General features: G+C 38.3%; 1 protein-coding gene across 5 annotated transcripts in view; it reads left to right on the forward strand.

Annotated features, from left to right (window-relative positions):
- Window positions 1–14,545, forward strand: part of Sesn (Sestrin) — a 168,948-nt gene that overhangs the window by 143,592 nt on the left and 10,811 nt on the right. For all 5 annotated transcript variants that reach the window (XM_011638887.3, XM_089081603.1, XM_011638888.3 and 2 more), the window contains one exon: window positions 10,318–10,488. In XM_011638887.3, the coding sequence (XP_011637189.2) occupies window positions 10,318–10,488 (171 nt within the window). The remainder of the gene's footprint in view (window positions 1–10,317; window positions 10,489–14,545) is intronic.

Consider the following 14,545-nt stretch of genomic DNA (forward strand, 5'->3'; position numbering starts at 1 on the left):
GCTACGGAATAATGAAAAGATTTTGCTTGATGGTGAAACGAAGCTCAAACAATTAATGCGAGCAGACTTGAGAGCACGACGAAGTCGCTTCGGTCTTTCCGCGAGAAAACCAAGGAAAATTATGGTAATCTGCTTACCGGTTCAGCTTTTTATGAACATGGGGTCGAAAAAACCGAGGGAAGAAAACGGAGTCAATAACTGCGAAATGTCGCTTGTGTATGCGTGAAAGAGTATTTTTTTCAGACTGTTCCAAGCATATATCTGAGGAATATTGCCGCGCGCGAATGATATTCTGTCAAAGATATTTTCATCTCGCATCGCATTAGCGAGCTGATATTCGAGCGATTTTTGATGACAATATCGATTGTTCGCTGTTGTAAATAGTAATCGATTATTTTCTTATTCTCCGAAATCATAGAGAAAATTACATAAAATTTTTATCTTATTTACTACATAATATCTCGCAGCACTTCATTGAAAATACGCTACTAAATATTCGTGTGCAGAATTTTATAAAGCTCACCCAAGATCATATTTTTCTCATCCTTAGTACTTGGTATGTAGAGTTACCGTCCCGATTTACTCGGTGAAGGCTCGAGGCAGCTCTATGTATAAAGGCCTCCTATACAGCAGCATCACAATTTACGCTCGGGCTAGAGGGATACTTCTGGCGATCGATAAAATTTTCATTTCATGCGTCCTAAGCGGGTACGTCAGAATTTCTCTCCCTCCCTGTCTCTCTCTCTCTCTCTCTCTCTCTCTCTCTCTCTCTCTCTCTCTTACTCTCTCACTCTCTCCTTCTTCTTTTATCTATCTTTCTGTCTCCGCTTGCGAAACCAGGCACGCATGACCGAACAATCGAATCGACTTTTAAATAAGCGTGGCCGCCCTACCTGTCGTGCCACGCTGTCCGTCGTGTGTTTCTGTCCTCTCGCTCGCTCTGCGACGCGAGTTGTCGGAAAAATATACGACTTCCGACAACATAGTACGTAAAACAAGCATTAGCGAAACCTCAGTCGATAGACCTTTCTTTGAGTGTCTCTTCAACTTACCACAATGAGACTCTAATCTTCAACTTTCAATTTCGATTACGTAATCATCGTCACCTTCACACATTAGAGCGCCGTTTTTTTATCTTCTTGTCTCCGACATCCCCGACCGAGGCGAGCAATTACCGCATTCGCCACTTAAATCTATGTGTTCGATGTAAATTGCGGTTTAATGTTACACTTGATGTATAAACGTGGCGGGAATACGACTTCGCATTTAGCCCGGCCAACGTGACGAGGGTTGCGAAGTGCGCGCCGCACGTGTGATGACGATAATTGACGACGCCGGCTACGAAATTGGGTCAGGTTTTTCAAACCTCCTCGAAGCACGCATGTGGAGATACGAATCCGAATACGTTGTGGACGCACGCATGCTCTTTGGACGAGTCACGATTTTACGGTCGTTTTCGTTCTCGTCCAGTCGACATCTGGCGTGCAACGGCGTTGTTGGGGGTTCTCCCTTTGAACCTTTCATCGGAGACCTCTCTGTTTTTCCTGAAACAGCGCGAGTTGTTTGCTACAACGAGGCGAAAAGATACGCTCGAAGCTCTTTGACAAAATTTCTTTTTTCACAAAACAGGTTCGTTAGACGTCATAGCATGTAATAATTAAAGCTGGTATATTCTCGAGTGTGGTACAATTAAGCTTTTGAAAAATTGTATCCGTGAATTTATAAACAATTCGTAATTATACACTGTTAATTATCTTGGTAATTTTACAAATTTGTCTTTTTCGCTATAAGAAGGATAATATATTTTAAACTGTCAATCATTTTCCATTACTTTCTAAATAAAATAATGAAACTTGCTGAGACAAATATCAATTAGCTTCGTGCATACCGAAGAGAGCTATTAATATGAAATCTCCACGAGCTTTGTACTAGGACCGAAAGGGGACAAAGGAGGGCCATATGGACGCGAGTTTGGCATTACGGCGGCAATTTGCGCGAAATTTTGCGAATAATTCTGTCCGTATTGTCTTAGGAACAACTTCGTTAGCGACGAAATGGGAGGCGAAGGGCTGTAACCTCCCCAAAGCAGAAACCGACGGCATGAAACGTGCGTGCGTGCGCGCGCGGCTCGACGACGGATTTCCTATAACGGAGTCCGCTCGCGTTCGCGTTCACGTTCGGAGCAGCGTCAATTACTGGACAACAAAGCGGAGCGTGGATAAATCGCGAGGCTAATAGCCCCTTTGTTCACCTGGATCTGGAACGCCGTTCGCGCGCGAACGCGATGATAAAATAAACGGCGCACAGTTTGCCGCGGCGCGTTTTATCACACTTAACGAAGTTACTCGGCGCCCATTGAATCATAATAGGGCATGTAAGTAGCGCAGTCGCGATCGTTGCGGCTTAGGGAACCGTCTTGAAAGAACTCGTTGGCTCGCGTTGCATAATAAAGACATCTTTCAGTTTTAACAATTGTAGATCACGGCGAGAAAGACTCGGGGAAGCGTGTCACGGACATTTTGGAACTTTTCGCGAAAATCGATATGACTGATATCGGTAGGCTAGAAATAGCTAAATTTTGATATGAAAGACGGATTTGAATGGACTTAAAATTTCTTAATAGAATCTTTATAAAATGTATCAACAGGTTAATAAATTCTTTTTAAAGACGCATTTGACTGATCTGGTAACTGATCAATTAACGACGTTAAAGAGGTATTGAATTATTAATTGCTTTGATGGCTTTTTAATTGTGTCACTTATGTGTTCCGCATGTAAGATAACTCAGGTGGCGTGTTGCTTGATTAGAAATTTGATTAGACAAATATTGTATGATTCACAATAGCGTGACAATACGCCCATTGACGACGCTGGCGATGTGTTTTGGTTTGATTGTTTTTTATTTGCAACGTCGCATCTCCCGATAATTGCCATCTGCCAGCGATCATCAAACAATTTTTAATACCGCGGTGATTTCGATGCGGCACTGAAAATATCCGCCGGTTATTATGAAGATTGTTGCCCCTCTCCTGTGCCCCGCCTGTCACCAATAATCAAACGTATTCGCGTACATGATCAGTCTCCGCTGACAATCGCGGTTGATTAATGGACCATATAGAATAGTCGGTAAAATTATGGCAATTGAAAGCAAGCGGATGAGGGCTGTGTGTAACATATAAAGTGTTTTAAAATTAAGCTAATGGTCACTCGTGACGTGAACTAATATCACAGGGTGGTGATCGTTGAATTTGTATACACAGGGTGTTTCGTGAGGTCTGCACGAAACGTTTTACATTATTAATGTTGTATTCCACGTCGTGCTAATCAATAATTTAAATTATTGATACTATCATTTTTTTATAGTTTAATATCAAAATTTTAGATTATTATGACTTGTACTCTGCTCGCGCGCGCGCGCGCGCGTGTATGTGTGTGTGTGTGTGTGTGTGTGTGTGTGTGTGTGTGTGTGTGTGTGTGTGTGTGTGTGTGTGTGTGCACCTGTTTTTTAAATAAACTTAACATGTTTTAATGAGTATTCAATAACGTTCCACTGCACTTTGATTCGCATTGCGACAATCGAAGTGAAATGTTAAGTTCGCGTGGTAAATAACCGCGCGAGTAAAAAAGCCGTATAAATATAGCGAAGCGATTGGCAAGACTTTGTGTTTGTGTAGATACGCGACGGCACGTCATTCGCATCTTAAGATGTTCGGAGTGACAAACACATCTCCGGTGTTTATTCGCACGATCTCGCGATAAATGTCGGTTATATGACGCGCATCGCGTATTTTCCTCTTTTTCTTTTTTCTTTCTCCTTGGAGCAACGCTACACGCTTCGAGATCGCGCCCACGTGAAATTACGATGCTGTTAGCGTCATCTAATCTTATTTGCGCTATGCAGCTGTGAGATCCTCCTGAGAGTCCAAAATGCAGCCGCTGGCAATCGTCGGTTTGCAACGTGTCGTCTCGTCGCCAACTCAAGCTACCTCAATTATAGAATTTTGCGCACACGAATTTTGCCTAGGGCACCACGATCCAAAATTTCCTGGGCTTCCATCGTGCGCCAACATCGTTAAAAATCCACGCGCGCGAAGCTTTAATCCGGCTCCGTATTAACGAAGGTACGAAACTTGCATCTTCCCAATTGCGACATTATTATTCTACCGGCGCAATTTGCATTGTAATTTCGCTGCAGTATACCGATACTTTTCCGTACGAACCGCAGCATACTTGGCGCATGAATTATAATTTTCCACATTACGTTGCGAACTTCTTCAATAAGGTGCCGAAGCCACACGAGATTTGCGCGAGCAACGATTCGGATTTCTATCGGAGGAATGGCGCAGAATGCTAAAGAAGTTGAATCTCTGCATTGAAACGATGCATTACATTTCCATCTGGAGACATCAAGCCACTATATTGTGAACTTATTAGCGATCCCTTAGCAGTTTCTCTCTACGTAAAATATATTGTTAATTATTGAGTATTTTAGCTTTGTCAACTTTATGTCACAGATTATTTATAAGTCGTAAGCGTAGCCTCTATTTTTTTTCACGGAAAATTTTTCTTACGTCCTTGAGAACTTTTTTAGAACTTCAACTTTTACGATTGTATTTTTTCCAATTAACGATCCATAATTGGCGAGATGAACTTGTAGGTATATTGGAGGTCTCATTTTATTTTACTTGAATTTGATATATGGCGAAAATTCTTAATCTTTTGATATTGATCTAAATAGTTAAATAGAAATAGTAAAAATATTCATAATAGAACGAGTTCTATGCACATAATTTATCAGTATTTGAGAAATGTAACATTCAGAGAGTCTTCTTCTCAATTGTTGTTATCTCTTTGCGCGGAGATTACGATAACTTATTTATCATCACTCTTTCTATTGTTACGATAAAATTTTTAATCAAATTTTTTACAACTGCGACACCACCGCACATTTTCGTGCTGCATATTCTCAGTATGTCGCATACATAATTTACGCGGCTTTGTTCCAGTAATTATTGCCGCGGCTGACAATAGACAATAGCGTTTAATGTATCATTATGGAAAGAAATATTCGTCCATCGTGCATTGTCGTTTGTTATGAGAGACGCGACGTGGCTTTGCGGGACGCCGGTTATAAAGTATGGATATCGTAATAATGATAGTATGAATATAGGCGAAAGAACAGAAGAGTATCATTCATCTCCTATTTATTGTACAGGGACTGTCGAGACGAGTACGATCCATTTTCCAATAAGAACCGAATATATACAACAAAAGATGCGGCTTTTTTTTGTCTCACTCAGCACATTAGGGATGTACGAACAATTATACGCTTTTAAATGAAAGACAAGATAGATATACATAAAAGTAATGTTCAGTTTTCCATAGTTTCCGTATAAAAAGAACTTGTCATTATATGCGGAAACCACGTGGCGTAGTTTTGTCAATCTTTATTCACGAAATGACTCACGGACCGTAATACGATTCGATATTAGAATGGTCGGTTTTCTATCCATAAATCACAGATGTTTTCTTTTTTTTTCTTTTTTTTTTTTATTGTCCTAGTCACGTACGAGAAAACGCAGTTCGTGAGATGAACGATGTCCGATCGTGCGCGTATTTGGCGAGGGAAGCTCTCGACGTGACGCGAAATCTCTACTCTAGAAGTAAAGCGAGACAAGGGAGCCTTCCCGAAAGAACTCGCCACGAAGTCTCAGCGACTCTCGGGCTGATCGCCAAGAGTCTCCGCCAAGAGAAAAAGGGTTCTCGAAAGGAGAGGAGAAAACCTGCCTGCCTGCCGCGCTGGCTGCGCTTTTCGAGGGTTTCGCCGGGGCGAGAGAGACGACTTGCCAAATCGCGTATACGAGAGAGTCAATTGAGTAATATCTAACTACGTCTATGACGTAGCCGGCTATTTTCGTGAGACGAGTCCCGTGATTCGTGATCCCTTTGCCTCGAGCGAGCATCATTCGATGCTTTTTTTTAGGCGTCTTTTATATCATGTCGTAGTGATCTATCTATGTCTATCTTGTAGAGAATTAAGATATAATTTTTTTTAATATTTAATTTTTTGTAGATATACGAAAGCAAGAACGATTGTCGCGTTTTTATAATCATATACATTTTTATCTATTTGCTGCTTCGAAAATTAAATGGAATATATAATACCAGTTTCAATTGCATCCTTGATTTGTGACGAGAAAATTGCGAGGAGATATATAAGAATAATATTCGCATAGTTTATGTGCATACAAATAACTTCATCAATGAAACTGTTCCGGGTAAAGCAGCAATTCCGCAGAGTCCCTGAAAGTTCACATGATGTATATCTAATAGCTAATTTAGCGATAAAAAATATGCTGCGAAAATAGAACGATATTGAAAACAACTTAATGACTTATCTCGCATCATATCTGAGCGTTTAACGGTTAATGACTAGCGTGGATTATCGATGAGTATTGCAGATGGTTGTTCGCGTTTTTATATTTGCTAACGTAACGCACAGCCAGAAAAATCAGCTCGAGAACAAGTTATCAAGTGGATGTAGCGAAATGATGAATGTTAGATAATCATCGGTATTAATATTAACATCAATATGCGTACATTTCTTGCCACAGCCACACGTGATATATCTAATAAAACAGCTTATAAATTGTAACGTGATTAGTTGAGATACATTTTTGGATAAACATTGGATGAAGATGACTTATAAATCGATTAATCAAATGTACGGGATTTCTCTTGGAACTCTTTTCCCTCCCCCCCCGGAAAGAAGAGGGATTTCCTCGAGCGATGTGGTCTTTGAGATCTTATCGAAAAGTATCGAGTAAATTTTCTCGAGTGCTTGAACTAGTCTCTCGATCTCCGGCTTCCAGGCTGACTAGCTGACACTGAGTAATTTGTTATTTCCGCCGAGTCGGTCTCTCTCGGTAACGAACACCGACCGTCATTTAATAATGAATCGGTTGTTTCGAGAACCAGCTTCCTTAATGAGTCTTTTGAGTTATTAAATGTACTTTTGTCTATCCACAATCGAATCCATGTATTGTCGCCCTCGCCTAGCGAGGCGAGAAAATGGACGGAAATCTTCCTTGCGAGATTGTTTCCGCAATCATGTCGAAAAACTCAATCGCCGAGCCCCAAAATTTAGAAGAAAAGTGATTCGCGAAAGTGAATTTGAGATTGTATCATAATGGAAAAATATAAAGAAAATATGATAAATATTGCAAAAATGTAAAACTTTTTTACAGCAAAATGAACTTAAAAATAAAAAAATTATTTATGCAAAAGCTTATGTAAATCTTTAAAGTGTAAATGCGTTTGAATTAATTAAAATAGCAAAAAATGTACTCGTAAAATCTCTGCAAAATAAAATAGGAATTGATGTTTATTTTTGTAAGGGTACAATATTAGATGAAAAAGATAATAATAAATTTCTCATTTATTTTCTTTATTTACAACCAACTTGTTTATCGATTATTCTGTACAGTTCGAATAGGAATCTTGCAAAGTTCGGTTATATGTTCGCACCGATTTCGTTATCTGACTTTAATGTACTGGAACCACTAGATATTTTATCATTCAGTAAGCCGTTTCCATAACGGAATGAATAATAATAATCAGCCGTGTTCTGTTAAATCGTTGATTAATCATTCGATGATGATTAACTCGGTAAGCGCATTTACCCGTTTTGTTTCGCTTGTTTATGTCGCATATCTCTCGATGAAATCGACCGCGACGATTGTCCAATGAAAGTGTATGTTAATACGCCTGGTGTAACCGTCTGTGATATTTTTCAATCTGATTAGGAGTGATAACGATTCGACGAGTCGCGGCGAGGTGAACGCGGACGAAGCACAATGACGGTTGTGCGATTCGTCGTCACGACATAACATTCCGTTATCACTTATATGATAATTCTCCCCGCAACAATTATAACGGATGATGCGTAACGTGACTACGTCCCATTTGTGTTCGTACGTTACGTCCGGTACATCGTTTAATATTCCTTGAGGCGAAAGCCGGCGCCAAAGTGAAAAGGCTTTTGCGGTTAGTGCTTCATGTATGTGTGTGTGTGTGTGTGTGTGTGTGTGTGTGTGTGTGTGTATATATGTGCACACAGGTTAGCGACCTATTACAAGGTCGACCACATCATTGTAGGACAAATTATGCTTGCATTTGTATAAACTCGTCATAACTTTCAGTCTACTCGCGACACAGTAGCATAAGTCGAACCGTAATTATTTAACTGCTACTTATGAACTCCAGTCAGTATCGATTATCACTTCAATAGATGTCGGATGAATAACATTAAATCAAGCGATCACACCACGCGACGTGAAAAGTAGTCGATGAGACAATTTTCTAGAAATATTTTTTCAGATTATTAATAAATACCGATAACACACCGATGACAATGCATCGATGTATTGGCAACGCTTTAACGACCAAACAGTAGATAATGACTAAACGCGAAAGTAATGCGGCTTGTGAAATAAACTCGTTATCGATTGTTGAGAAATTCTTTCTGGCAAAACAGAAGTATTATCTCTGTAAAAATTCTCATGCGCTGTTTACATCATGAAAATTTAAATCGCGTGTTAAATAGTCTCTCTGCATCGAACCATCGAGGTCTTCGGTTTCGCTGACTTTATTGTGAATTCGTCGTTAGCGCACGTTCACTGACAATCTTTTTTTTTTTTTTTGCATGCCAGGACGTGTAAGAAAAGAATGAGCGTTGCTTGAGAGAGTTTTCGCACGTATGCGGAAGAGGTGGTGTCGTAGGAAACGATCAAGGCGAATCAAAGATTCGCACGTACGCGCGAAACGTTCTTACGACACAACGGAGACAAAGAATTCGAAGCTCAAGCTGACTAACCCGGCTTCCATGAGAAGTCCATTCCCATTCGAGATGCGATCACGTGCATCAACTCGCGATATGTATTGCGCGCATGACGAACGACTGTTTATCCGACTGTTTACTCCCGATGCATTTGTTGAAACGGCCCTAAATGTGATTGCGTCAGCGCCGATCGATCACCAGAACTCTTTCAGCCAGCGGAAGCTCGGCTAATAAGTCCGACAGGCGGAATATTTATAATGGATGAGTTGATTTCAATATCGGTAGCGCAAGAAAAACTGGCAAACAGGAACTATAAATATTAACAAGCGCGTACTTAATAAATTGCATTACGCGGTGAAACGTGACTCGAGTCACGCACAGTCACGTTCGCTTATTTTCTAATTTTAAATAATGAATTCTATCGATAAACGTTTGCGTTAGAATTACGTTTGAAAATACTTAAAAAAAAAAAAAAAAATCCCGGAAGCATGTGGAATTAATGTAGCAGGTAATATCTAACATGTAAGTTTTCAAATATCACGTGACTTGTGATTTTTTTTTCACAATATCAATTACGCGTTTCTTGACGGCAAGTTTTTGCGATTTCTTTTCCCGCCTCTTAAACATGATAATTCCGCGTTGGTGTACTGTTTGTTCTACTCGATCGATTAAGGAGCAATCACACGTTGCGGAATATAACACGATCATTAAACGATACTCTATGTAGTATGTCCAGTGTACCGAGGTGTAATTTATGCAGATATTTATCAGATAGATGCCCATATCTCTCGCGAGATGTGTACACAAAGGCATGAGGTGATGTATTAATCAGCAGTAGTCAAGAACCGTTGAATGATGCAACGCAAACACCTGATTGCGTGGATCGCTTTCGGATGACCCGGAAACCCACTCCCCGTATTTGTGCACGTGTTATAAACGCGATTATGTAATTAATATTGCGATTAGCGCCCTTGACGCCCTTTATGCATAATTGATGCTCAGCGGCGATGACGATTCTTGTCATTATGTGCGACGCGTAGGTGAAAACATGCCTGCGTACTTTCTAACGCCGAAAATTTATCACCTGAAGCAAGAGTACGGCACACCGACACACGCACGTAATGTTTAGAATAATACCGAACAACGTGATCTAACTAGTCAATTATTAGATAGGTGCGAAGATACGCTGATTTTCTTTCGACCCGAGAGATACGACAAGCGGGATTTGAAACTCGGATGTATTTCTAACATTTTGTGAAGAAGTAGACAAATCGTTCTCTATAGCGATTCTATGGAATAAAAGCCATTTTTATGAATATTGTATTTTAATAAACTTAATTATCTTTTTTTTTTTTTTGCAATCTTCTCTCAAACTTTTGACAATATTTTGATCGATGGCTAATCGAACTCTATGCGTCTTTAATCTATTATATTTGTGCAATGCTTTTGTTTACAATACTGTATTTTGATTGTTACAGACGCATATGTTGTTGATGGATGCTTTCCTACAGAACAACAGGCTGGATCATGTTTCAAGAGTAATGTCCTCGCATCCATCGTATCTCGAACATTTCCTTCGAACTCAGCATTTCATCCTACGGGGTGACGGACCACTTCCTTACGACTACAGACATCTCATTGCCATTATGGTGAATATTTATTTTCTGTCTTATTTTCTGAACTATTTTACAAAAAAAGTTTTACAAATCGTATTTTTTATTAACTCAGAATATAAGAATATTAGAAAATTTCTTACGTTCCATTAATTGATTTTCAGATACGTTTCTATTATTTTTATTATGTCTTATTACGTGACATTTAATTAAACTGATAATTTAATGAAAGTAATTAAAGTTTAACATATCTTATGGTATATGTTGATGGCATTAACTAAAGGTTCCTATTTTATTCATTAGAAACTTTACTTATTACTTTGCAGAGTTTAAACATGTTTTTCATTTTTCATTTTTTTTTTAAGTTTTTTTTACAAGCATTTTCTTTCATAAAATGTTTAATTTTATTGAATATATTATCATACATGCGCATAGAGAATTGTTGCTCGCAAGGCTAAGCTCTTTGCCACGGTGATGATGCGTCTTCGTCTTTTCTCTTTAGTTCCCTCATCATCCTCGACAGCGGGTCACCGGGTTAAAGGTTATCCGCAAACCGAGTAAATGCAGCGCGTGTGCGTTTCGTAATTCCGCATACGTTCTCGTGAAAAGCAATTGGAGATATGAAAAATAACGTTGACTGTTCCTTTATGATCTTTACTTGGCGATCTACGCACTCATTTTCTTTACTTTCAGCTATTTTTGTATCAAAACATGCCGTTTATTATACAGAATTATATAACCTTATCTTTTGGACATACGTGTAAAGAGCATGTACATATAAGAATCAGCTTGAAAACGTCACATTTTCAATAACTAACCGCGATATAATATGATAATACTAAGTCATGAATTCGAGAGACGAGATAAAATTCGATTTATTTTTTGAAATTATGTAAGTCCTGCTTAATTTCTTATTGAAAATAATTTAGTTTTTAAATCGCGGAAAACTTGAGTATATTGCATATAAACGTTTTTATAAATAATATCTTGAAGAATGTTTAAGGTGTTTAAGAATCGGACAAGCTCATATTTTTAAATAAAAGAATCATTTATCATTTAATGTTTAAAATACATATTAAAAAATACATATTCGTGCGAGAAACAGGCTTGTCTAGATACCATAAGCGCAGGCAGAAAGATAAAATTGATTTGTCGATTTCACTTCGCACCGAAGAACAAATTCACAACATTCCTGTTTATAAAAATAAGATATATTTTTGAAGTCATGATATTTTTATTCATCTTTAAAAATAGGATATTTTATAGAGTTGTAGAATACCCTAAGTATTCGAGTATTCTTCTTTTTTTTTTCGAGAAAGCAAATCAGCTTGTTTTCTACAATTAGCCTTCAATTGGAATGAATTTATTAGATTTATTTTGTTTTTTAATTCGCATTTTCATTCCTTGCAAAATTAAGACGGCTTGTCAAAGAACTCGTTTCTCGAGTTAAAATCTTACTTCTTCCCTGGTGGCTAACTCGAATCAGCCAATTGCATACCTGGCGATTGAATATATATTTCCGTGAATATATATAAAGCATAAAACCAGCGAGAGAGAAACTCTCGGCGTGTTGTTAAACACGTGATATAAGCGCGAGAGCAGGTATGTAGATTTCGCAAACTGGTTTACTCTAAATTGTCGAGTTAACGGCTGTTTGACGAGCATTTCGTTGCCGCAACCGACTTTGTTTATTGTAAAATGCCAGACCGCGGATTGTAAAACTGCTATCTCTACAGGATACAATATCGAGGTTACAGCTTCCGCCTCTGTATGATACGCGATCGGATGTCGTTGCGAGTCATTGCGAGCTTGATCCTATATATTCAACTGATAATTTTGACAATCCGCGCATTAGATTTATTCTTTATTACTTCCTTGAAACTCGGATTTGAAACCGCTAAACTATTATTCAAACGTCCAGCTGACAATTATTAATGTCGCTCTATTCGAAAAATCGAGATCTATTCGTATTTAACTATCGCACCTTCGGCACTCGTTCGCGTAATCTTAGAGCTTGATCTTCGAATAATCTCAATTTGATTGAACACGCGAGACGCATCGGTAGGTCGGCGCGATGGACAAAATATCATCACGGCGTGTACGATCGATCGAGAAATATTTTATCTCGAAGAGTGCGCGGAGTGCGCGGAAAAGGACGAAGTAAATTATTAGACAGTACACGCGGATGATTGCGATAAAGTGATAAGGTATCTGAAAAACAGCTTTCCTACTGGTAAACATTGTGCTTGGAGTCGTTTCTTCGGGAGTCACGTTCGCAATTATTTTGGATCGTTTCTCGTTCGGAAATTGGAGAAGTCAATTGCACCGCAAGCAACGTCGATGCGTAACAGATTTATAACAGATTTATAACAGATTTATCAATGAAATCATGTGAGAAGTATTTAAAAGATAGACGTTAGATCTTAGATTTCTTATTTGAAAGTAGAAATAATAATGAAATGCAGGTCTTTATCTTTTACTGATTTATTCGAGTCGACTATTATAGTCATATATAGTCATATTTCATTAATCATTGTCTGAATAAGATACTAGACGTTTCGCATACAGAATAAATTAAAGAAGTATACAGGATTTTTCTTGAAGATAAGTATCATTGCTATCATGAATCGTTGCATCTTAAATTCGCGTTTAATACCTTTAATTAATGTGAGAAATGAGAATGTGCTGCTGTTATCTCAATGGTTTTAATAAGTTTAATAACTGTCCAATTAGTCTAAAGATAGCGTGCGTTGCATAAGAAAGAAAAAACGATAACGTAGGTATTATGAAGTGCGAAGAAGCATTGAATCAAATCAAATTACGATAGAATATTATGAGAAATTTATGCAGAGCATATTTTCTTTATGATTCGAATGATGAAAGAAATAACAGGATATGCGTTTCGCGAAAACATTCCGATTGCATTTTTACAATTACCGAATAGGTAATATTGCAGTATCAATATCACGATGTTTAGGTAGCGTGTGTATTTTAAGCGTTTTTCAATCACAAATCAAATTGCGCTGCCACACGCACATACTTGTTACTCTCGTTGCTGCGATAATGCACTACTTTTATCATCTTCCCAATAAATACCTGCGCTATAATTCTGAAAAACAGAGATCGATATCGCCGGTAAATTTCTTCATGTCAAATACGATAATTATAACTCGTTAATCTCTGATACAATCGTCGCGTGATACGATAAGTAATGCAAATTTCCGTAATTGACAAATTTCCGTTGAATTAACTTTTAGTGCTATAATCTGATCGATTATTCGTGATATGAGATAGACGCTCTAATTTTTTTCATGACGTGACGAAACGAAGTACTCGCATTTCCTCGAAAGATCTTCTAGATTCTTGAAGGAACGAAAATATATTTACGAACTCTCTTCTTATCGTGACTCTCGAATCGATCGATTTACCATTCTCATGGCAAACACATATCTTGTTTGCGTACATCATCGCATCTTTTCTTTCACTCTCCTCTCTCTCTCTCTCTCTCTTTCTCTCTCTCTTCTCTGCCGTTTTTTTCACTCGCGCTCGCTCTTCCGCCTCTTTACCGTGGTATTACCATGTCCTGTCACGATGATCGATCGACTCTGTCAGGATCGTGCTGCATCCGCCGCCTACGCGAGATTCCCCGGTTGGTGAAATGACGAGTCAGGGATGTTAAACTGACGCGTTTCATGCCCGCGGGGGCTTTGCAAAGTTAGTCACGCGGGGAATAAATAGATCGCCGCTGAGTTCACATCAGGTAATATAAACCTCAAATAATCACGCCTACGTAATATACATATTAAATTTTCGAGAACAAATTTTACGGATTAACTAGCCGCATCATTAGATTCAATTTTCCACTATTAACATCTGTCTCTTTATGCAAAATGTATTTTATTATAGGATTAATTAGTACATTTAAATATTAAATTGCCGACGAATCGATTTCACAACTCAACTCTATATACTTTTAGTTTTCACTTTTAATGCATGTTATTTTATTATTGATATTGATATTGAGTTTTCTGATATTGATAAAAATTTATATTCTTCTTAGTTACTGATATTTAATCATTGATATTGATAGTTT

The sequence above is a fragment of the Pogonomyrmex barbatus genome, unplaced genomic scaffold (assembly GCF_055798465.1).
Source record: "Pogonomyrmex barbatus isolate J1 unplaced genomic scaffold, ASM5579846v1 scaffold5, whole genome shotgun sequence".
In the NCBI taxonomy this organism is placed as follows: Eukaryota; Metazoa; Arthropoda; class Insecta; order Hymenoptera; family Formicidae; genus Pogonomyrmex; species Pogonomyrmex barbatus.